Below are 23,517 nucleotides of genomic sequence, written 5' to 3' on the forward strand. Positions count from 1 at the left end.
GCACCCGGTGGAACCCACACAGACACTGTGTGCAAACTTCACACACACAGTCACCCAGAGTCAACCTTGGCTCCTGGCATTATGAAGCATCAGTGCTAACCACCCGTGCCACTGTGGCACCCAGATAGGTTGGGCTGTTTTCATCGGAACAGAGACGACTGAGGTGGGTCTTGATTGAGGTGCATAAAATTGCTCGGGGCGTAGATAGTGTGGATTGGAAGGAGCCTTTCCCCTTTGCCCAAGGAATCAATAATCAGGGGGCATAGATTTAAGGTAGGAGATTTAGAGGGTATTTGAGGAAAAATCTATTCACCCAGAGGGTGGTGGGAGTCTGGAACTCACTGCCTGAAAGGGTGGGAGAGGTGTGAACCCTCACAACATTTAAGAAGCATTTAGATGAACACTTGAAACGCCACAACACACAAAGTTATGGACCAAGTGCTGGATTCAAATAGATAGGAGCTTGGTGGCTTGCACATACATGATGGGCTGAAGGGCCCTTCTCTCTCTGCTGTAAAACTAAAGGACTCTAATATCTGTGCAAAGGGACTTATGGTGCACTGTACAACCAGCCAGAACAACAGACGATCAATCATGAGGGGCAACCTTCCCCCATCACTGAATGTTATCACGAGAACCCCACTCCCTGCACCCCCCCCCGCACCCTCCGCCACCCCCCCCACCCCGCACCCTCCACCCCCTCCCCCAACCACCACCCAGGCCTGAGGGTGACACTTCTCCTCACCCATCCATCCTTGTAGGCATCATGGAATCATCCTCTCCTGCCCCAAGTGAGCACACCCCGCTATGGGTTCGCTGAGGCCTCCCCCACCTTTAGGAAAACCCTCTCTCTCAGCCTTCCCCCTTTTTCAGCAACCCCCCCCCCTTCAGGATCTCCCCTCACCCCCCAACCTTCATGATGTCTCTTCATATCCGCCCTTCGCCCCTAGTTCATGGGCATGACCCCCTCAGACTCCACCCCTTGGCAGTACCAACCTGGCACCTGGACACTGCCCCGGCACCCGATAGTACCAACCTGCACCGCCAGGTTGGCACTGCACCAGATGGCCAGGCGCCAGCACTGCCCTGCTCTTTACCCGACCACCGGGACGGCTCCAATGGGCTCTGAGTCCCCCAGCGTGGTGTTCACGTCTGGTCTCCGCTTGTGGAGACCAGCACTAATTGACGCCCAGGTGAGGCTTTGCCGGTGTGGCCAGTGACTCTCGGAAGTCGGGAGAATGCGACTTCAAACAGGCGACAGGTATTTAGTGGAGCCTAATAGATCATTTAAATATGATTCCCCAGTTCACACCCAACTGGGGCCTGATCCAGATCAAGCCGCAGGTCGGGTTACTCGCAATCAGCTCGGTGCATCGTTTTGGGCCTCTCCCACAATGCAGCAGGCACACCGGGATAGACGCCAGGTGCAAGGTGGGAAAATGACACTCTGTCACTCTCTGCTACTCTCCCCCTCTCTCTGTCATTCCCGTTCTACCTCTATCGTGTCTCCCTGCAATCGAAGGACCTTTAATCACTCGGAACATTTGTAAAAGTCCACAAACTCCGTGGCAATTTTTAAATGTTACTGAGACATTTATTCGAGAGACTGGCACCTTCAACAATGTAACCTTTAGTGCTTCACATGTGACAGAGATACAGATATGGAGACTCACAGCCGCAGACAGGAGTGAATCATTCCCTTTAGGACGTCTATGAAGGCATCAGAGAAGGGGCAGAACGGATTCTTATGGAGTTTAGGGTTGCCTGGTGTTAGGACCAGCCCCAGGTGGGGTTTCCCAAATGTTACTGATCCAGGCGAGACCCCTCGATCTTTCACCAACCAGCTGGGATACCTCATCTCCCATCCCCCCCCACCCCGCACATCCCCCAAATTGTTGTAAACCCAGGTGAGGAGAGATAAAATGGCTGGCTATCTTTATTCAACCCACCCTCTGCTGATAGCAACAAAGGATGAATCTAACAAGGGACCATTTCCCTTGAAAGCCTTATCCAGATCCAACAGTGATGATCATCCATGATCACATTGAATGGCAGAGGAGGCTCGAAGGGTCAAATGACCTCCTCCTGCTTCTATTTTCTTTGTTAAATTTTGAGTGCCCAATTAATTTTTTTACAATCAAGGGGCAATTTAGTGTGGCCTATCCACCTAGCCTGCACATCTTTGGGTTGTGGGGGCGAAACCCACGCAGACACGGGGAGAATGTGCAAACTCCACACGGACAGTGACCCAGAGCCGGGATCGAACCTGGGTCCTCGGAGCCGCAGCTTCTATTTTCTGTGTAGGTTTCTACGTGACAGATATGTTTAAAAAGGAAGCAGTTTAACCAGGCTTTCTTGAGTTAAGACAGAGTAAGTTTATGAACTACTAAAGGGTAAGGAGAAATGGTAAACAACAACAACAAAGAACAAAGAAATGTACAGCACAGGAACAGGCCCTTCGGCCCTCCAAGCCCGTGCCGACCATACTGCCCGACTAAACTACAATCTTCTACACTTCCTGGGTCCGTATCCTTCTATTCCCATCCTATTCATATATTTGTCAAGATGCCCCTTAAATGTCCCTATCGTCCCTGCCTCCACTACCTCCTCCGGTAGTGAGTTCCAGGCACCCACTACCCTCTGCGTAAAAAACTTGCCTCGTACATCTACTCTAAACTTTGCCCCTCTCACCTTAAACCTATGCCCCCTAGTAATTGACCCCTCTACCCTGGGGAAAAGCCTCTGACTATCCACTCTGTCTATGCCCCTCATAATTTTGTATACCTCTATCAGGTCGCCCCTCAACCTCCTTCGTTCCAGTGAGAACAAACCGAGTTTATTCAATCGCTCCTCATAGCTTATGCCCTCCATACCAGGCAACATTCTGGTAAATCTCTTCTGCACCCTCTCTAAAGCCTCCACATCCTTCTGGTAGTGTGGCGACCAGAATTGAACACTATACTCCAAGTGTGGCCTAACTAAGGTTCTATACAGCTGCAACATGACTTGCCAATTCTTATACTCAATGCCCCGGCCAATGAAGGCAAGCATGCCGTATGCCTTCTTGACTACCTTCTCCACCTGTGTAGCCCCTTTCAGTGATCTGTGGACCTGTACTCCTAGATCTCTTTGACTTTCAATACTCCTGAGGGTTCTACCATTCACTGTATATTCCCTACCTGCATTAGCCCTTCCAAAATGCATTACCTCACATTTGTCCAGGTTAAACTCCATCTGCCATCTCTCCGCCCAAGTCTCCAGACAATCTAAATCCTGCTGTATCCTCAGACAGTCCTCATCGCTATCCGCAATTCCACCAACCTTTGTGTCGTCTGCAAACTTACTAATCAGACCAGTTACATTTTCCTCCAAATCATTTATATATACTACAAAGAGCAAAGGTCCCAGCACTGATCCCTGTGGAACACCACTGGTCACAGCCCTCCAATTAGAAAAGCATCCCTCCATTGCTACCCTCTGCCTTCTATGGCCTAGCCAGTTCTGTATCCACCTTGCCAGTTCACCCCTGATCCCGTGTGACTTCACCTTTTGTACTAGTCTACCATGAGGGACCTTGTCAAAGGCCTTACTGAAGTCCATATAGACAACATCTACTGCCCTACCTGCATCAATCATCTTAGTGACCTCCTCGAAAAACTCGATCAAGTTAGTGAGACACGACCTCCCCTTCACAAAACCGTGCTGCCTCTCACTAATACGTCCATTTGCTTCCAAATGGGAGTAGATCCTGTCTCGAAGAATTCTCTCCAGTAATTTCCCTACCACTGAAGTAAGGCTCACCGGCCTGTAGTTCCCGGGATTATCCCTGCCACCCTTCTTAAACAGAGGAACAACATTGGCTATTCTCCAGTCCTCCGGGACATCCCCTGAAGACAGCGAGGATCCAAAGATTTCTGTCAAGGCCTCAGCAATTTCCTCTCCAGCCTCCTTCAGTATTCTGGGGTAGATCCCATCCGGCCCTGGGGACTTATCTACCTTAATATTTTTTAAGACACCCAACACCTCGTCTTTTTGGATCACAATGTGACCCAGGCTATCTACACCCCCTTCTCCAGACTCAACATCTACCAATTCCTTCTCTTTGGTGAATACTGATGCAAAGTATTCATTTAGTACCTCGCCCATTTCCTCTGGCTCCACACATAGATTCCCTTGCCTATCCTTCAGTGGGCCAACCCTTTCCCTGGCTACCCTCTTGCTTTTTATGTAAGTGTAAAAAGCCTTGGGATTTTCCTTAACCCTATTTGCCAATGACTTTTCATGACCCCTTCTAGCCCTCCTGACTCCTTGCTTAAGTTCCTTCCTACTTTCCTTATATGCCACACAGGCTTCGTCTGTTCCCAGCCTTTTAGCCCTGACAAATGCCTCCTTTTTCTTTTTGACGAGGCCTACAATATCATTCGTCATCCAAGGTTCCCGAAAATTGCCGTATTTATCTTTCTTCCTCACAGGAACATGCCTGTCCTGTATTCCTTTCAACTGACACTTGAAAGCCTCCCACATGTCAGATGTTGATTCGCCCTCAAACATCCGCCCCCAATCTATGTTCTTCAGGTCCCGCCTAATATTGTTATAATTAGCCTTCCCCCAATTTAGCACATTCATCCTCGGACCACTCTTATCCTTGTCCACCAGTACTTTAAAACTTACTGAATTGTGGTCACTGTTACCGAAATGCTCCCCTACTGAAACATCTACCACCTGGCCGGGCTCATTCCCCAATACCAGGTCCAGTACCGCCCCTTCCCTAGTTGGACTGTTTACATATTGTTTTAAGAAGCCCTCCTGGATGCTCCTTACAAACTCTGCCCCGTCTAAGCCCCTGGCACTAAGTGAGTCCCAGTCAATATTGGGGAAGTTGAAGTCTCCCATCACCACAACCCTGTTGTTTTTACTCTTTTCCAAAATCTGTCTACCTATCTGCTCCTCTATCTCCCGCTGGCTGTTGGGAGGCCTGTAGTATACCCCCAACATTGTGACTGCACCCTTCTTATTCCTGATCTCTACCCATATAGCCTCACTGCCCTCTGAGGTGTCCTCTCGCTGTATAGCTGTGATACTCTCCTGAACAAGTAGCGCAACTCCGCCTCCCCTTTTACATCCCCCTCTATCCCGCCTGAAACATCTAAATCCTGGAACGTTTAGCTGCCAATCCTGCCCTTCCCTCAACCAGGTCTCTGTAATGGCAACAACATCATAGTTCCAAGTACTAATCCAAGCTCTAAGTTCATCTGCCTTACCCGTAATGCTCCTTGCATTAAAACATATGCACTTCAGGCCACCAGACCCGCTGTGTTCAGCAACTTCTCCCCGTCTGCTCTGCCTCAGAGCCACACTGTCCATATTCCCTAGTTCTCCCTCAACGCTCTCACCTTCTGACCTATTGCTCCCGTGCCCACCCCCCTGCCATACTAGTTTAAACCCTCCCGTGTGACACTAGCAAATCTCGCGGCCAGGATATTTATGCCTCTCCGGTTTAGATGCAACCCGTCCATCTTATACAGGTCACACATGTATCTGCACCATACAGAGTAAAGTAAGAATTGAGTCCTTAGAATCATCATCCGAGAATCCCTACAGTGTAGAAGGAGGCCATTCGGCCCAGTGAATCTTCACCGATGTCTGAAGAGCACCCAACCTAAGCCCACTGCCTCACCCAATCCCCGGAACTCCACTTAACCTACAAATCTTTGGACACTGAGGGGCAATTTTTTAGCATAGCCAATCCACCTCACCTACACACCTTTTTAATGTGGGAGGAAACCAGAGCACCCAGAGGAAATCCACGCAGACACGTTTCTGTCCAGTATCCGAGACACTGTTGGGGTCCGGGATCGTAATACGATTCTTCGCTTCTTTTCTTAATTCTGTGTTACTTTCTGTGTGTGAGCAAAATTTGTCAAAAGGCCTTCGCACTGCGCTGCTGCTCCACTGCCCTCTTAGCAATTTTATCGTGGGACACGCAAAGCCAATTGGCTAGTCTGACACCCAGGCAGTACGGGAAGAGACGCATTAACCACCGACTCCACACTCCCAGTGGTGTGGAGGGAAATCCTAGCCAGTGGCTGAGCCGGGTGAATCTGGAGCGAGTGACCCGTGTTAATCCAACACTCCCAAGTGGGTGAAGGTAGTGAGCTAATCCTATTGATGATGTCTCCCCATCTCTCTCTTTATCTCCCTTTAAATTGAGTCACTGAGAACCATCCCCTTTCCCTTGTTCCTGACCACCGTTCCCCCCTATAGGAATCTTTAATTGATGGGATCTTAACCTGTCAAACTATACCAAGTTTGGGGGAAGCTTAGTTGATGAATCAAGTCCTGGCGCAATACGACAAGTTGTAAGATTTGTAATATTTCTGGACTTTGCCAAGTTGTTCGATTCCTTGTATTATTCGACTGTTAAAGTTGAAGGAATTTATATTATCTCTGCTATTCGGTTATCAGTAGCACTTTGCGAATACTGGAACTCAGCAGAAATTTCAGTTAAAACTTCTCAGGTGCCAAAAAGAATTGTTTTATTTGTAGTCGCTTGATTACAATTTGAAAGTCATTTAAAAGGCAATTCGTAGACAATTCGAAGCTTTCAGAGAATTACAGACATTATCTTTCTTTGCTTAGGCAGACAGCTCGAAAGTAACTTTTAAAAGGTCAAAGTCTGGCAATGAAACATGAAGAGAGAGAGAGAGCTAATCTTCAGCTAAACTCAAAGTCAAAAGTGGACTAACAGCACTGACACAGACTGGTAGACTGACAGACTGACAGAACCCCCAAAAGACATCTTCTAAAATGGAGACTAGAATCAAAGGCAAAAACACTAAAATTGCGGGGAGAAACTTTTCAGTTATACACTTTCATATCTGTCTTAAGTCATCTAATCATACCCCAATATAATCCTAATTGGTTTGGGTTAGACTCAAACACATTTGATTTGATGGCAAGCCGTCCATCTTCATTGTGCAACATCAGCTTTTTAATTGTTTCATGTCTACATGTTATGGAATGTGATATTTTGCTAATCTTTTAGCTGGCTTGGCTAATGTAACAATTGAGACTTCATATCGGGAATATATATATGATTCAATGCTCTTACAAACTGCATTGGACTCTTGCCACCTAGTTGCCATGGAACTCAGTCCTTGGCCTTAACAATCAGCACAAGCAGTGTCAAATTGTTTTGCAACTGTGCTGTTTTAATGTCACACTGTCTTTGAAAATATGCATTTGCCAGAACAACGGACTTCAGTAAAAGTGAATGATGCTGTATAAATGGGTATTTAAAACTGGGGCTCAACATTTATGCTGAAACAGCTATCTTTTACCTATACTAGTTGTATTCGAAATACCTGGCTTCTACACCCCCCTCCCACCCTCCAACACCTCTCTCCCATGACCCTTACCCAATGAATCCCTTCTCCCAACATTACTTAGCCGTGGTCTGGTTCATTCCGCAATCCTGAGATTCCATCAACAGCCACCCAGCACGGTGGCGCTGTTGTGCTCAAGATGGCCGGTCTCTGACTGACCACCAGCTCTCACTAGGCAAGACCAGATTCCTGGAGGCTTGATTCCAAGCCTAATTGTGGAGAGGATGATTCCTCTTGGAGGCTGAACCCAGAATTAGGGGGTCACTGTTTAAAAATAAGGAGCACTCATTGAAGACAGGGATGAGAAATTGGGGGTGGACAGTTGGAGGTCAGTCCGACCCCAGGATCTAGCTGCCGTCCCATCGACCATGGAGATGCCGTCGCAGAGCCAGGGACTACATGAGGGGTTGTCAGCGAGCATCCAGTACCTGCAGGCACAATTGGAGGAGTCCAGCTTCGTGCAGCGGCAGGAGGTGGTGCTGACGATAAGTGCCATCCAGGCCAACACTGTACGGGTGGCGTCCGCGGTGGTGGCATTGGGGGTGACAGTTTTGGCTATGTATCAGCATGCCCAAGGCCTGGGGCATTCTGCACAGGCGCCGGCCGAGGCCTAGGACAGGGTTGCCGACACACAGGTGACCATGTCCCAGAGCCACCTGGACATCGCAGTGGCGCTCGTGAGCGTGGCCCAGTCTCAGCAGACCATAGCTGGAAACGTTGACAGCATTGCCCAGGTGCTGGCCAACGTGGCACAGACACAGAGGGATATGGCCCAGTCCCAGAGGGAGATGGTGCAGTCACTGGCTGATGTGAAACAAACCCAGAAGGTGGTGGCACAGTCACAGCGGACGTGGCACAGTCCCAAATGGTGATGGGCCACTCGCTGTGCTGCTACCGGGAACACCGAGGGAGGAGGAGGTGATGGGACCTGTGCCGGTGACTCCCGCAGGGGAGGTGCTTGAATACCACAGCACCTCGGACTTTTACTCCATCTCCCCCTGTCCCTGGTGGATCTAGTGGGCAGATCGGGGTGGCACCTCGCCACCGTGGACACCCGAGCAGCAGCCGAGCACATCCAAGTCCCGGTCACCCCAGACGTGCGCCAACTTGGACCCAGGACAGGAATCACAGCAGGCCGCCTCCACTCCTGCTGTACTGTCTGGGGAACCATCTAGACGTTAGTGCTCGTAAGGCCAGAAAGTTAGACACCAGTAGAGTTGGCACGGGTGCAGGGCACAATTTAGTTATAAGGGCTAGGGCACAAATCTGTGTTCATTCACATTAAACACCTGTTACCACCGTTACAATCTGCCTCGGTGCTCTGTCGGATGGGTGTGAGAGGTGGGCTGGCCTGTGGGGGGGGGCAATGGGGGAGGGAATGGGAGGACTTTGTGCCGGCGGAGGGGGGGGGTGGAGGTGAACAGACAACAACAGCGCTCGACAGTCCAACTCATGCAGTTCGGCCACCCTCCAGGCTGGAGCGGTAGGGTTTCAGATGTGTGCAACGGGGTTAGTGCCAGGGCTGTGCTGCCTACTCGCCCTGGCCTTCCTGAGGAGGTCGTGCAGTCTGTTGCGGCACTGCTGGCTGGTCCAGACAGTGCAGCCCACGGCGCTCATGCCCTCTGCTAACTGCGTCCAGCACGCCGAACAGCGGCAACTGGCAGCCTCCTTCCCGGGCCGGGGTACAGGGTCATCCGCCTCTCCTCCACCGCATCCAAGAGGGTCTCCAGAGGTTTGCCAACATTCTCCCCTTGAACCTTCCTCGTTCAACAACTGTGGACATGCACTTCAGAGGATATTTCATTCCAAAGGTAGGTTTTAACTGGACAAGTGAGATGTAAGATTTACATTTTGCGGAATATCCTTCTAAATAAAAACAGGGGAGGCAGTGACAGAGTGGTATTGTCACTGGACTAATAATCCACAGACCCAGGCTCATGCCCTGGGGAGCGAGTTCGAATCCCACCACGGCAGATGGCGAAATTGAACTCGTGAAAAAACATTAAAAGATTAAAAGTCGACTGATGATCATTTGTCGATTGTTGTAAAAACCCATCTGGTTCACTAATTTCCTTTCTAGGGAAGGAAATCTGCCGTCCTTACCCGGTCTGGCCTACATGTGACTCCAGACTCACAGCAATGTGTTGACAGTTTAAAAAATGCCCTCTGAAATGGCCTCATAAGCCACTTAGTTCAAAGGTGATTATGGATGGGCAATAAATGATGTCCCAGGCAGCGATGTCCACATCCCATGAACATATAAAAAAAACTAATTTTAAAGTGCTGCAACTTGGAAATTTTCACTTTGGTTATCAGGAATTGTGTTGGATTTAACAACAATATGGTGACAATTATAATCAGTTTAACACCCCCCCAACCCATTCACTCTCCATTGAAGTCAGGCGCATGCACAGAGTCAGAATTGTTTTGCGTGTTTTCAGGGAATGTACGTGATTCCTCTCCTGGCCTCGGTGCTGTTCGATAAAACTCAATGGAAAAAACCAAACGTGTTTGATCCGGCTCACTTCCTGGATGCTGAAGGGAGGTTTGTGAAGAACAAGGCCTTCATGCCTTTCTCTGCAGGTAATGGATGCGAGGACCATGTGTATCCAGGGATATATTTCAAATCCTAATGTGACAACGACAAGGATTTATATTTGATTAATAAATTTGGAATCCTGAAGCAGGAGTCCACTCAAGATCGTATGTGTTTGCATAAGGCCCTCTCTCATTCTTCGAATGGGTATCCCTCCAATGCAGAAGGAGGCTATTCAGTCCATCGAGTCTGTACTGACCTTTGAAAGAGCAGATTGCCCTATACAGTGACCCACCCTGCACATCTTTGGACACGATGGACAATTTAGCATGGCCAATCCACCCAACCCGCACATGTGGGAGGACACAGGAGCACCCAGAGGCAACCCACCCAAGATGATGTTGAAGATCTGCCATGAATGGCAGAATAGGCTTGAGGGTTGAATGGATTCCCAACTGCTCCTGTTATGCTCACTTGGGGAACAGGTGACACGACTGAAAATTAAATTGCGCGCCGTTTGTTGATGGTGGAGACTTTTTCAGAAATAGGGGGTGGGATTCTCCGTTGCCCAACTCCAAAATCGGCAGTTGGGCTGACAATAGCTCCCGATGCCGAAATCGTGGCAGGCACCGGTTTGGCGCTGAATTGCGATGCTCCACTCCCTCCAAATCGGCACCATTGCAACGCGTTCGCATCTCATTATCGGGCCCACCCGCGATGCTCCGCCTCCGATGGGCCGCGTTCCCGACGGCACGGGCACATGTGGTCTCAACAGTCGTGAGCCTGGCATGGTGGCCGCGGAGAGAGAGAGGGCGTACGGACAGTGTCCAGCACGGCCATACGTTGCCGACAGTCATGCTGCTGACCGGGGTGGGCTTTTGCCAGGGTGGAGTACGGGGTGGTGGCTGGGAGGTGGGCTGTTGGGTCGGGGTGGATGGGTACGCGGTCCAGCACAACCGGCGCCATCTTTACGGGCGCGATCGGTGCCTATGTGGGGTGTAAGTGTAGGCGTGGCTGCAGCTTGTCAGCCCTGCGCGTATCCATAAGACCATAAGACATAGGAGTGGAAGTAAGGCCATTCGGCCCATCGAGCCCACTCCACCATTCAATCATGGCTGATTTCAACTCCATTTACCCGTTCTCTCTCCATAGCCCTTAATTCCTCGAGAAATCAAGAATTTATCAACTTCTGTCTTAAAGACACTCAATGTCCCGGCCTCCACCGCCCTCTGTGGCAATGAATTCCACAGACCCACCACTCTCTGGCTGAAGAAATTTCTCCTCATCTCTGTTCTAAAGTGACTCCTTTTTATTCTAAGGCTGTGCCCCCGGATCCTAGTCTCCTCTGCTAATGGAAACAACTTCCCTACGTCTACCTTATCTAAACCATTCATTATCTTGTAAGTTTCTTTTAGATCTCCCCTCAACCTCCTAAACTCCAATGAATATAATCCCAGGATCCTCAGACGTTTATCGTATGTTAGGCCTACCATTCCTGGGATCATCCGTGTGAATCTCCGCTGGACTCGCTCCAGTGCCAGTATGTCCTTCCTGAGGTGTGGGGCCCAAAATTGCTCACAGTATTCTAAATGGGCCCTAACTAATGCTTTATAAAGCTTCAGAAGTACATCCCTGCTTTTATATTCCAAGCCTCTTGAGATAAATGACAACATTGCATTTGCTTTCTTAATTACGGACTCAACCTGCAAGTTTACCTTTAGAGAATCCTGGACTAGGACTCCCAAGTCCCTTTGCACTTCAGCATTATGAATTTTGTCACCGTTTAGAAAATAGTCCATGCCTCTATTCTTTTTTCCAAAGTGCAAGACCTCGCACTTGCCCACGTTGAATTTCATCAGCCATTTCTTGAACCACTCTCCTAAACTGTCTAAATCTTTCTGCAGCCTATCCACCTCCTCAAGACTACCTGCCCCTCCACCTATCTTTGTATCATCGGCAAATTTGGCCAGAATGCCCCCAGTCCCGTCATTTAGATCGTTAATATATAAAGAGAACAGCTGTGGCCAACACTGAACCCTGAACCCTGCGGGACACCACTCGTCACCGGTTGCCATTCCGAAAAAGAACCTTTTATCCCAACTCTCTGCCTTCTGCCTGACAGCCAATCGTCAATCCATGTTAGTACCTTGCCTCGAATACCATGGGCCCTTATTTTACTCAGCAGTCTCCCGTGAGGCACCTTATCAAAGGCCTTTTTGAAGTCAAGATAGATAACATCCATTGGCTCTCCTTGGTCTAACCTATTTGTTATCTCTTCAAAGAACTCTAACAGGTTTGTCAGGCACAACCTCCCCTTACTAAATCCATGCTGACTTGTCCTAATCCGACCCTGCACGTCCAAGAATTTAGAAATCTCATCCTTAACGATGGATTCTAGAATCTTGCCAACAACCGAGGTTAGGCTAATTGGCCTATAATTTTCCATCTTTTTTCTTGTTCCCTTCTTGAACAGGGGGGTTACAACAGTGATTTTCCAATCCTCTGGGACTTTCCCTGACTCCAGTGACTTTTGAAAGATCATAACTACCACATCCACTATTTCTTCAGCTATCTCCTTTCGAACTCTAGGATGTAGCCCATCTGGGCCCGGAGATTTATCAATTTTTAGACCTCTTAGTTTCTCTCGCACTTTCTCCTTTGTGATGGCTACCATATTCAACTCTGCCCCCTGACTCTCCTGAATTGTTGGGATATTACTCATGTCTTCTACTGTGAAGACTGACGCAAAGTACGTATTTAGTTCCTCAGCTATTTCCATGTCTCCCATCACAAAATTACCAGCGTCATTTTGGAGCGGCCCAATGTCTACTTTTGCCTCCCGTTTGTTTTTAGTGTATTTAAAGAAACTTTTACTATCATTCTTGATGTTACTGGCTAGCCTACCTTCATAATTGATCCTCTCTTTCCTTATTTCTCTCTTTGTTATCCTCTGTTTGTTTTTGTAGCCTTCCCAATCTTCTGACTTCCCACTACTCTTTGCCACATTATAGGCTTTCTCTTTTGCTTTGATGCATTCCCTAACTTCCTTTGTCAGCCATGGCTGCCTAATCCTCCCTCTGATAACCTTTCTTTTCTTTGGGATGAACCTCTGTACTGTGTCCTCAATTACTCCCAGAAACTCCGGCCATTGCTGTTCTGCTGTCTTTCCCACTAGGCTCTGCTCCCAGTCGATTTTCGTCAGTTCCTCCCTCATGCCCCTGTAGTTACCTTTATTTAACTGAAACACCTTTACATCTGATTCTACCTTCTTTCTTTCAAATTGCATATCCAGCCCGGACCCGGCGATTCTCCCACCATTTTCCCCGGGTTCCGCGGACGTTTCACGTGGCGCCGGTGCTAACCCCTCACCGGTAGCAGAATCGCTGCGGGTGTGGCACTGATTATCCTGTCATGGATCTCCACGGATCCTCTGTTGGCGTCAGCACTTGGCCGCAGGAACGGAGAATCAGTCGGGTGTTTGAACTTTGTGGCCTCTGTGTGCTTGTGTGGAACTGATCATTCCCTGTTGTTTTTCAGGTCGGAGGGTGTGCGCCGGTGAGGCTCTGGCGAAGGCTGAGCTCTTCCTATTCTTCACCACCCTGCTGCAGAGGTTTCAGTTCCAAGCTCCGCCCGGGGTAACTAACCTGGACCTCACTCCACAGGTTGGAGACACACTGACCCCAAAACCTCACCGGGTCTGCGCTGTTCTTCGCTGATGGCCAGCGTGCCAGTCCCTCGTAATATTTCACTGCTGAATTTACTGATAGCTGCTGGCACCAAAATGTACAGCGGCAGCCTGCGGCGTCACCACCAGGGGTCACCCTCTCTCTAACCTACCTGCTACACAATTCTTCGCAGTTTGTACCAATACTTTACTTCATAATGTTGAACAAACGCTGACATTTTCGAGGAATGAATTGAAAATGGTCTCCCAATTATATAAAAAAAGTTGGAATTTCATCGAGAGGCTGGGATTTTACCTGCAAATGAATTAAGACATCCAAACTTATCCTCAACCTTACTAATTTTCTGAAAAACATTGAGCGGGATTCTCCATCGTCCGACGGCAGGGTCAGGAAACGCGATTGGACAGAGAATCGGTTCTGAGGCGGAAATCGCAATGGGCGCCAAATTCACACCAAATCGCATTTCTGTGGCGCCTCGACAGCGGCGTCAATGCATTCCAGAACGCACGTACAGTAAACGCCGTTGGCATATCATTAGCGGGCCCTATCCGGCATTCTCACGGCCTCCGCGATTCTCCGCCTCCGATGGACGTAACTCCCAACGGCGAGGTTCACTTGAGCTTTTAAAAATGGCGAAGCAGGCGTCGTGGCTGCTGAGGGAGAGAGAGGGGGTACGGAAAGTGTCCAAAATCACCAGGATTTGCTGACAGTTGTGCCACTGGCCAGGGGGCTTCTGCCGGGGCCATGGATAGTAGTGGGGGGTGGCCAGGAGGTGGGTTGTGGGAATGGGGTGGACAGGCATAGAACATCATTGCCGGAGCCTGCGAGGCAGCCATGCAGCTGCGCACACCGCTGACTGTCCACTGTGAACTCAGGGCCACGGGTCGTATGGATGTCACCCCAGGGCACCTCCTTAGGTGCCCTCTGGCCCCAGCCGACCCATCAGCTGTATGGGCGCGCTCCAGCTCACCCAGTACCATCCTGATGGCTGGGATGGTGTGTGTGGGGAGTGTAATGTGTATATGCGGCTACAGCTTGTCAGCCTCCTGTGTCAATCCCGAAACTGGCAAATCCCACACCGTTTCTCATTGGAATCAATTGTATGCAGCGGTCCAGGTGTGACGCCAGTTTTACTGTCATGGAAGTCCACGAATCCTTCCCCAGCATCAACACTTAGTCTCAAGAACGGAGAATCCCGCTACTTGCCTTGGTATGGAGCATTAAGTTAATCGGGTCATCAAAAATGCTTTTGAACTGATGCTTTGAGATGAATGTTAACAAATTGTACAGAAACAAGCATTCATCTCTGATCCTTTGTTCGAGGTAGTGACTCACAGCTTATGTCAGTCAGACTCATCTGAACTCACAGAGTCCTCGGATGCCTATTGTCTGTCAGATGAATATTGTCACATAGAACAACATAGAACATACAGTGTAGAAGAAAGCCATTCGGCCCATCGATTCTACACCGACCCACTTAAGCCCTCACTTCCACCCCATCCCCGTAACCCAATAACCCCTCCTAACCTTTTTGGACACTAAGGGCAATTTAGCACGGCCAATCCCCCTAACATGCACGTCTTTGGACTGTGGGAGGAAACCGGAGCACCCGGAGGAAACCCACGCAGACACGGGAGAACATGCAGACTCCGCACAGACAGTGGCCCAGCAGGGAATCGAACTGGGACCCTGGCGCTGTGAAGCTACAGTGCTAATCACTTCTGCTACCGTGCTGCATTCAACTTATAGTTGCTATAAATCTGAAGTAAGTTGGCAATCTCAACCAAACAAACTATCCAGCTCTGCTGCTCAGGGAAATGGAAATGCTCTCTTAATAATGCTGCTTTGAGATTAGGGTTAGAAGACACTGGAACAGCTTAGAGGAGGTCTCTATTCTACAACTATTGATTACTACTGTAGTAATGCTAACAGAGGGCGGGATTCTCCAGTCCACCAGCCGCGTGTTTCTCAGCTGCACAGCTGGTGGCGAGATTCTCTCTTCCCATCATTTGTCAACGGGATTTTCCATTTAAGCCGTGCAATGCCGCCAGGTGGGAATGCACTGCCAGCGGTAAAAGGGAATCTCAATGGCTGGAGAATTCCAGCCCGAGAGTCATAACTAAAGTACACTCTGGCACTGACAGCCCGAAACAATATTAATAACAGACTTATATACTGCCAAAAATGTAAATTAAAAATGAAACATGCTGAAATTCTTGTCATATGAAATTCTCTTTGATAGAAGATGACTTGTCATTCTCTTAACATTCTGTTCTTCTAATGTTTAGAGAAAAGCCATTGTTTCAAGATACTTGGACGCATCTGGAGTGTTAAATGCAGATGTGTTGAACATTATTGGTGGCAGTGTGTTGTACCTTCTTGATGAAAGCCAACTCCAGACCATCAGCCCTGCTGATGTTAGGTAAGTGTTCCTTCCCTGAAGGAAAAACGCCAGGATGCTGAGGCAATTACCTGTACTCTGTGTTTAAGTGGCCACATTGCATGTATACATCACACTTCAAACCTCGCACATGCTAAAATATCTAATTTTATATTGATTTTTTTGAACCAGGAACTGCAAAAGTTCCATCTGCAAAGTTCCCTCTGCAACAAAAAATAACCTTGAATTGATCTTGAGAACTTCTATTTACTGCAGTTAGACTTAAAGGAACTGGTCTATTTCAACACCACTGTACCATAGCTTCAGAATACTCTCACGTGCAAAATAGATTCGTCTAAGTAAAGCCTCAGATACCGTCATATACAAATAATATTATTCGGTTTACAGATACAACTGCTCATTGTAGATATATCTGCAGATTAATGTCTACAAAATGATGACCACATATCTGTTATAAGCTTCTATGTCACCATTTACTTTTTAAATAAATTTAGAGTTCCCAGTTCATTTTTTTCCAATTAAGGGGCAATTTAGCATGGCCAATCCACCTACCCTGCACATCTTTGGACTGTGGGGTGAAACCCACGCAAATACTGGGGAGAATGTGCAAACTCCACACGGACAATGACCCAACGCCGGGATCGAACCTGGGACCACAGCGCCGTGAGGCAGCAGTGCTAACCACTGTGCCATTGTGCTGCCCTGTGTCACCATTTATAATGAAAACTGTTTCTGTAGAGTTTCCTTATTGTAATTACACCCTTCCACTACCACAAAGAACAAACAAAGAACAAAGAAAAGTACAGCACAGGAACAGGCCCTTCGGCCCTCCAAGCCCGTGCTGACCATGCTGCCCGCCTAAACTAAAATCTTCTTCTACACTTCCTGGATCCCTATCCCTCTATTCCCATTCTATTCATGTATTTGTCAAGATGACCCTTAAATGTCACTATCGTCCCTACTTCCACCACCTCCTCCGGCAGCGAGTTCCAGGTACCCACTACTCTCTGTGTAAAAAACTTGCCTCGTACATCTCCTCTAAACCTTGCCCCTCGCACCTTAAACCTATGCCCCCTTGTAATTGACCCCTCTACCCTGGGATAAAGCCTCTGGCTATCCACTCTGTCTTTGTACCTCAGAATTTTGTAGACCTCTATCAGGTCGCCCCTCAACCTCCGTCGTTCCAGTGAGAAGAAACTGAGTTTATTCAAGCACTCCTCGTAGTTAATGCCCTCCATACCAGGCAACATCCTGGTAACTTTCTTCTGCACCCTCTCTTCTGCACCCTTCTGGTAGTGTGGCGACCAGAATTGAACGCTATACTCCAAGTGTGGCCTAACTAAGTTTCTATACAGCTGCAACATGACTTGCCAATTCTTAAACTCAATGCCCCGGCCAATGAAGGCAAGCATGCCGTATGCCTTCTTGACTACCTTCCCCACCTGTGTTGCCCCTTTCAGTGACCTGTGGACCTGTACACCAAGATCTCTTTGACTTTCAATACTCTTGAGGGTTCTACCATTCACTGTATATTCCCTACCTCCATTAGACCTTCCAAAATGCATTACCTCACATTTGTCCAGATTAAACTCCATCTGCCATCTCTTCGCCCAAGTCTCCAAACGATCTAAATCCTGCTGTATCCTCTGACAGTCCTCATTGCTATCCGCAATTCCACCAACCTTTGTGTCGTCTGCAAACTTACTAATCAGACCAGTTACATTTTCCTCCAAATCATTTATATATACTACGAACAGCAAAGGTCCCAACACTGATCCCTGCGGAATACCACTCGTCACAGCCCTCCAATCAGAAAAGCACCCTTCCATTGCTACATTGCTACTCTCTGCCTTCTATGACCTAGCCAGTTCTGTACCCACCTTGACAGCTCACCCCTGATCCTGTGTGACTTCACCTTTTGTCACCTCGAATAAAAAAGCTACAAAATATACTCCAACTCAAATTATGTGAATTGTTGTTTGTTATGATAAAACGTTATTCAAAGTGCAGAAGTGGGTGACATGGTGGGTTCAGTGTAAAGTCACCATAGACCCAGTTGACACTATGCTGCTTTCCCCTCTGAGGGGGAGAGCTGACTGGTGGTGATTTCACCTGAGAATCACCACGTCACAGGTGAGGGGCAAGGTTGAGAAGGCGGGGCCTTCATGACTAACCTCAGGCAGTGTGGGGATTGAACCCGCGCTGCTGGCCTCGCTCTGCATCACAAACCAGCTGTCCAGAGTACTGAGCTGAACAGGTGGATACATCCAGTACGTGATCCGCAGACTCTGCCAAATGTGTGGCAGGTGGTGCTTAAAGGATTGGGTGGATGGGCTGTTTTGAGTTTTCTGTGCTGTCTCCGACTCATCAGCTTCATCTCCGCGTGTTCTGATGAAGTCTCTCAATGTGTGTAGTGACGTGCCGAGTGAGCCTTGTCCATTTTGGTCAGTCAAGGACTCCTGTGAGTCGCGGGGATGTTTAACCTCTTCAGTGACGGCTTTGAGGACATCGCTGAAGCCTTTCCTCTGCCCTCCCTGAGAATCTACTCCTACAGTTCCAAATAGAACCATTGCTTCAGATGTTTGGTGTCAGGCATATGGAAGACATGTCCCACGTGGTAGAGTTTGTTTTGAGTGATTAGTGCCACGATGCTGGGCATGTTGGCTTACAAGAGGACACTGTTGTTCGATCACCTTCCTTGTCACCGGATTTGGAGGATCTTGTGAAGGTCCTGCTGCTGGGACTTCCCCAGTGCTTTGAGGTACATGCTGTCGCTTGCCCAAGTCTTAGAATAATTTGGAGCGTGGTGAATTGATCTAGTAGTGAGAGTGAGCCCTTACAATCCAAGAGGGCGCTGTGATGCTAAAATGATCGAATTAACCTAGTCATTCCTCCATGGGACATTCATTTTGTGATAAGATTTTGTATTGAGAGGGGCATGGTGGCTCAGTGGTTAGCACTACTGCCTCACGGCGCCGAGGACCCGGGTTCGGTCTCAGTCCTGGGTCACTGTCCATGTTGTTGCTAACTTTCTCCTTGGTTCAATTGCTCTGTTTTATTACCTTTGCTCTCGAGTCGCCAGGTATCTTTACGATACCACCACGAGGTTCAAGTCCGAGTAATGATCAATAACCCAATACACCGATTAGTAAGATTTAAATCAAAGCACATTTATTATACACAGTAATTGCTACTCATGCACAAATTCTACGTCTAAGCTACTTCTACAACTAACAGGCCTATACTTAACTGGCCCACCAGGTCAGGGGAACAAATGGCCTTTCGTTCGGGTTCTGAGTCTGCGGGATTCGAAGTTGGTGCGGATTGGTAGCTAGGAGCGCCTATCTCATAGCGAGCGTTGAATTAAGACTTACTTTGTTCGGGGGTCACTGCACCGGTCACGATCAATGTTGGTTCGTGTTGCTGGGTGACCCCGGCAGGACGCAGAGGTGAAGAGAGAGCAATTTGAACTTGGGGCTTAACTCTTATAGTCCCCAGGGGCTTCCCGCCTTTCGGGGCGAACCCTGTACCTGGTCCCAAGTGATTGGACTTTGTCCCAATCGCTTGGTTCAGTTACTCCAATACTGGAGTGGTTCCCTGATCGATGGGCGGTCTTGAGGTGCTTGTTCACCTCCTTTGTGTTGGCTCCCGCTGGCGCCGAGGAGTCTGGCTTTGCTTTGTGTGTCCAAAATGTTACTTATTGTTCCCAGGGATTGCTCATCAGTATGCAGATGGCTGCTACATTGTTATGCTGATGGTCGCTGGTATCGATATTGTCTGGCCTTTGCAGAGGTAAATACACAGCAAACCTGCAGCTGCTGGTTTCTGTCTATGTTGGCTGACTTTCCCATCAGCCTTTGCCGTTCGCCATTTTAAATCGGGAGCTGGCCAATTTAGGTGGCTGCACTGTGGAGTTTGCACATTCTCCCCGTGTAAGCGTAGGTCTCACCCCCACAACTCAAAAGATGTGCAGGGTAGGTGGATTGGCTACGCTAAATTGCCCCTTAATTGGAAAAGAATACTCTGAATTTATTTTTAAAATAATAGCATTAAGTCTCCCTGTCTGGAAAAAAAATGGCTGTTCTCAAGGCCTTAACCTCCGTGCACGTGTGTGCGAAATTAAAGTGGATGGGTTTCGCGAAGTATTTTTTAACCGTTTTCATCCCTTTCATAGACTGAGTCAAATTCTTAAGAAGGAAGTGAGTTACTCACTGCAGAAGCTTCTGACCTGCTCTTGTGGTCACAGTATTTAGATGGCCGGTCCAGTTAAGTGTCTGGTTAATGCTGACCCCAGGCTGTTGACGGTGGGATATTGAAGTGGTGGAATTGCTGTGAAATGTCGAGGGAAGATGGTTGGATTCTCCCTCGTCAGAGTGCTCATTGTCTGGCACTTGTGACATGAATGCTATCAATACAAAAGTGTGCAGGGTAGGTGGATTGGCCATGCTAAATTGCCCCTTAACTATCCAAACATGTTCAGGTTAGGTGGGGTTTCAGGGATAGGGTAGGGGAGTGGGCCTAGGTGGGGTGGGGTGTGTTCTTTCAAAGGGTGTCAGCGGTTTAGGTGTTCCAGAACCTGTCGGGATTATCTTACAAGCCTACCTCAGGCTAAGCCACCAAAGACTCTGAGTTGCTCTCATGAGTGGAAGGTTACTCTTCTGTGCCTTAAACAACTAAAACAGTCAGTCGTTGTCTGTTAAAAATATAAATCAGTTAACAGTCCTTTGTTATCTGCTAACAAACTAACCTCTAAGAGAAGGACAAAGCTAAACATGGAAAATCCTAAAGTATCTCATATCAATTTCTGATACATTGCTAAGACGTTTAATAGAAACTTACTTACAAAAACCACAATGGTCTTTGACGCAGGCTGAGGAACAGAACTTTAACTGCACTCTCGGCAGGAGACAGAGTGAGTACTGATTCTGCAAATCTGTCTGTTTTTATACATATCTGTTCCTATTTAGTGTATTGCCATCCCTGTGTCTTATCTCCCCAACTGAGCAATTTCCTAAAGCCAGGTTTGTGGTTTATCAACAAAATATGATTTAATGTCCGTAGTAACAGCTTGAATGTCCAATGTTTAAGATATATGGTCGGATGGGGGCAGGGCCTGAGCTGAGGATGGGTCGCACGCATGTGGAGACACTCTATTAAAAATACCTTTATTAAGTGTTATGGGCCAGGGTTTAAAGAACCCCAAAGTGTATCATGGAGTTCACCTGACCCACAACTTTTAATAGATTGTGGTATGGGGAGCACATGGCCCACTCTACAGGTGTGGTACAGCAGAAATGGAAAAGTATTTTTTAAAGTAAAACAATGTATATTCCATGAACTCAAGTTAATCTTTTTAAAACATACAGTGAACATCTTAGCAACCATTAATTCAAATACTACCCCCAAAGAATACAACACTAAGTAATCCTTAAGCTGTCCTTTTAACATCCATAAGACTTAAAAACAGAACCTTTAGCAGAAGCACATCAGGTTAAAGTCAGTACTGACAGCAGTTATTAGTTTTCAATCACCAAAGGATCGATTTACATTCTTTAGATTACAAAGAGAGGGACTCCAAAGCAGGCCAGCAACACGGTTTAATTCCCGTACCGGCCTCCCCGAACAGCTGCGGGAATGTGGCGACTAGGGGCTTTTCACAGTAACTTCATTTGAAGCCTACTTGTGACAATAAGCGATTTTCAGTTCAGTTTTTCATTTCATTTCATACACCTTCTGGCTGTGACTGCAGCTATCCAGCTCTGAAAATGAAGCTAAAACACACCCTGCAGCAAACAGCCAAAAACGAAAGTAAAAAGCTGACACACAGCCCAGCTCCACCCACTCTCTGACATCACTGCAGTAATACACACTCATTTCTTAAAGGTACTCTCACTACAGATATTTATGTTCACACCCATTTATAAACACCCATCTCTTAAAGGTACTCTCACATGACAAGTGCAACAGAAATTGAAATAGTTTTGAAAATTCACAACTTGGCATAAGAAGGCACTTGAATGTAAGGTGGAGGTGGTCGTAGAGGCGGTGTAACAGTCGGTCGTCCCCTATATTGCCAATTTTCAGGGTCATCCTCATCGTCTCCCTCGGTCAAGGCAAGGCCGGCCATTTGACCGTACGGTCCTGATTTGGAAATGGGGGTTTTACAGACTTAAGCCTTTTATTGTGGGCACATTCCTTCTTTAAAATCTCCGCAGTCTTAACAATTCCCCCCTTCTCCTGTTAATTTAATGCCCAATTTTAAAGCGTTAGCCTGCCAACTAGCCAATAAAGATGTATCTTTTTATTTCTGACAGTACTCAATCAATTTCTTAGCCGTGGAGCTACGGTTATGTTGCCAAATAATCTGCTGTGCCTCTATAACCGTAGGCAAATCTTTTGATCCTCCCAGGGGCCATTTCCCCTTTCCCAAATCCTTATGCAATTCTTCCGATAACTGCCGCAGCTGCTGAGAATGTTCCGGATACTGTTCGCAAAGAGTCTGAAGCTCTTCCACTATCAGAGGTACTATCCAGAGTATTACCCATTGTCTCCTATCCTCGGATAATCCTTGTGGTTACCTATTTAATTTTGGTAGCGATCCTAAATCGCCTATTCAATCAAGAATTTAAACGGGTCTATCCTGCCCTGTTACCCAATCAGGAGGCTGAGGCAATTGTTCGAAAGTGACTTTTAGAAGGTCAAAGTCTGGAAATGAAACATGAAAAGAGAGAGAGAGAGAGGACTGATTTAAACAGACTGACAGGCTCAGGGACTCAAAGACAGAACAACAGACAGACAGACTCAGAGAATTGAAGACAGAACTAACAGATTTAAGAAATTGTTCGAGTGTTCCGACAGGGTACGCAACGGTGAAACCCTGTTTATTGTGGAGTTTAAGGCGTCATCCGCCCCTGGTGAGAAGTACTATAATTTAGACGGAGTTAACCGTTCTCCGCTGTAGCCAATAGTCAACCCGGAGTGTCGAACAAGTCGAGACACTGGTTGAGACAATCGCTTGTTTTAAGGGCAACCTTTTATCGCGAAGGTATCAAGCAACCAGAAGGATCATCAACAGCCAAGCACCTTTCTAATTCGAAGAGGACTCTAACCTCTTACGCGCCTCTAACCCAGAATTCGAAGAGGACTCTAACCTCCTAGGGACACCAACCCGGAATTTGAGCAGGACTCTAACCTCCTAGGGACTCCAACCCGGAATTTGAGGAGGACTCTAACCTCCTAGGGACTCCAACCCGGAATTTGAGGAGGACTCTAACCTCCTAGGGACTCCAACCTGGAATTTGAGGAGGACTCTAACCTCCTAGGGACACCAACCCGGAATTTGAGGAGGACTCTAACCTCCTAGGGACTCCAACCCGGAATTTGAGGAGGACTCTAACCTCCTAGGGACTACAACCCTTCCCGGGCCTCTAACCCGGACTGTAACGGGTTCGCCGGACTGACCTGATCTCGTAAGAGTCTCTCCAGAAACAGACGGTAGGACCTGGTCGC

General features: G+C 47.9%; 1 protein-coding gene across 1 annotated transcript; it reads left to right on the forward strand.

Annotated features, from left to right (window-relative positions):
• Window positions 1-1,238: 1,238 nt before the first annotated feature.
• Window positions 1,239-16,267, forward strand: LOC140389098 (cytochrome P450 2K1-like). Its single transcript, XM_072473258.1, has 6 exons — window positions 1,239-1,261; window positions 9,025-9,196; window positions 9,827-9,968; window positions 13,459-13,625; window positions 15,896-16,029; window positions 16,180-16,267. The coding sequence occupies exons 1-6, from the start codon at window positions 1,239-1,241 to the stop codon at window positions 16,265-16,267; spliced, it is 726 nt and encodes a 241-aa protein (XP_072329359.1).
• Window positions 16,268-23,517: the final 7,250 nt, after the last annotated feature.

This window comes from Scyliorhinus torazame, chromosome 14, assembly GCF_047496885.1.
Source record: "Scyliorhinus torazame isolate Kashiwa2021f chromosome 14, sScyTor2.1, whole genome shotgun sequence".
Taxonomy (NCBI): Eukaryota; Metazoa; Chordata; class Chondrichthyes; order Carcharhiniformes; family Scyliorhinidae; genus Scyliorhinus; species Scyliorhinus torazame.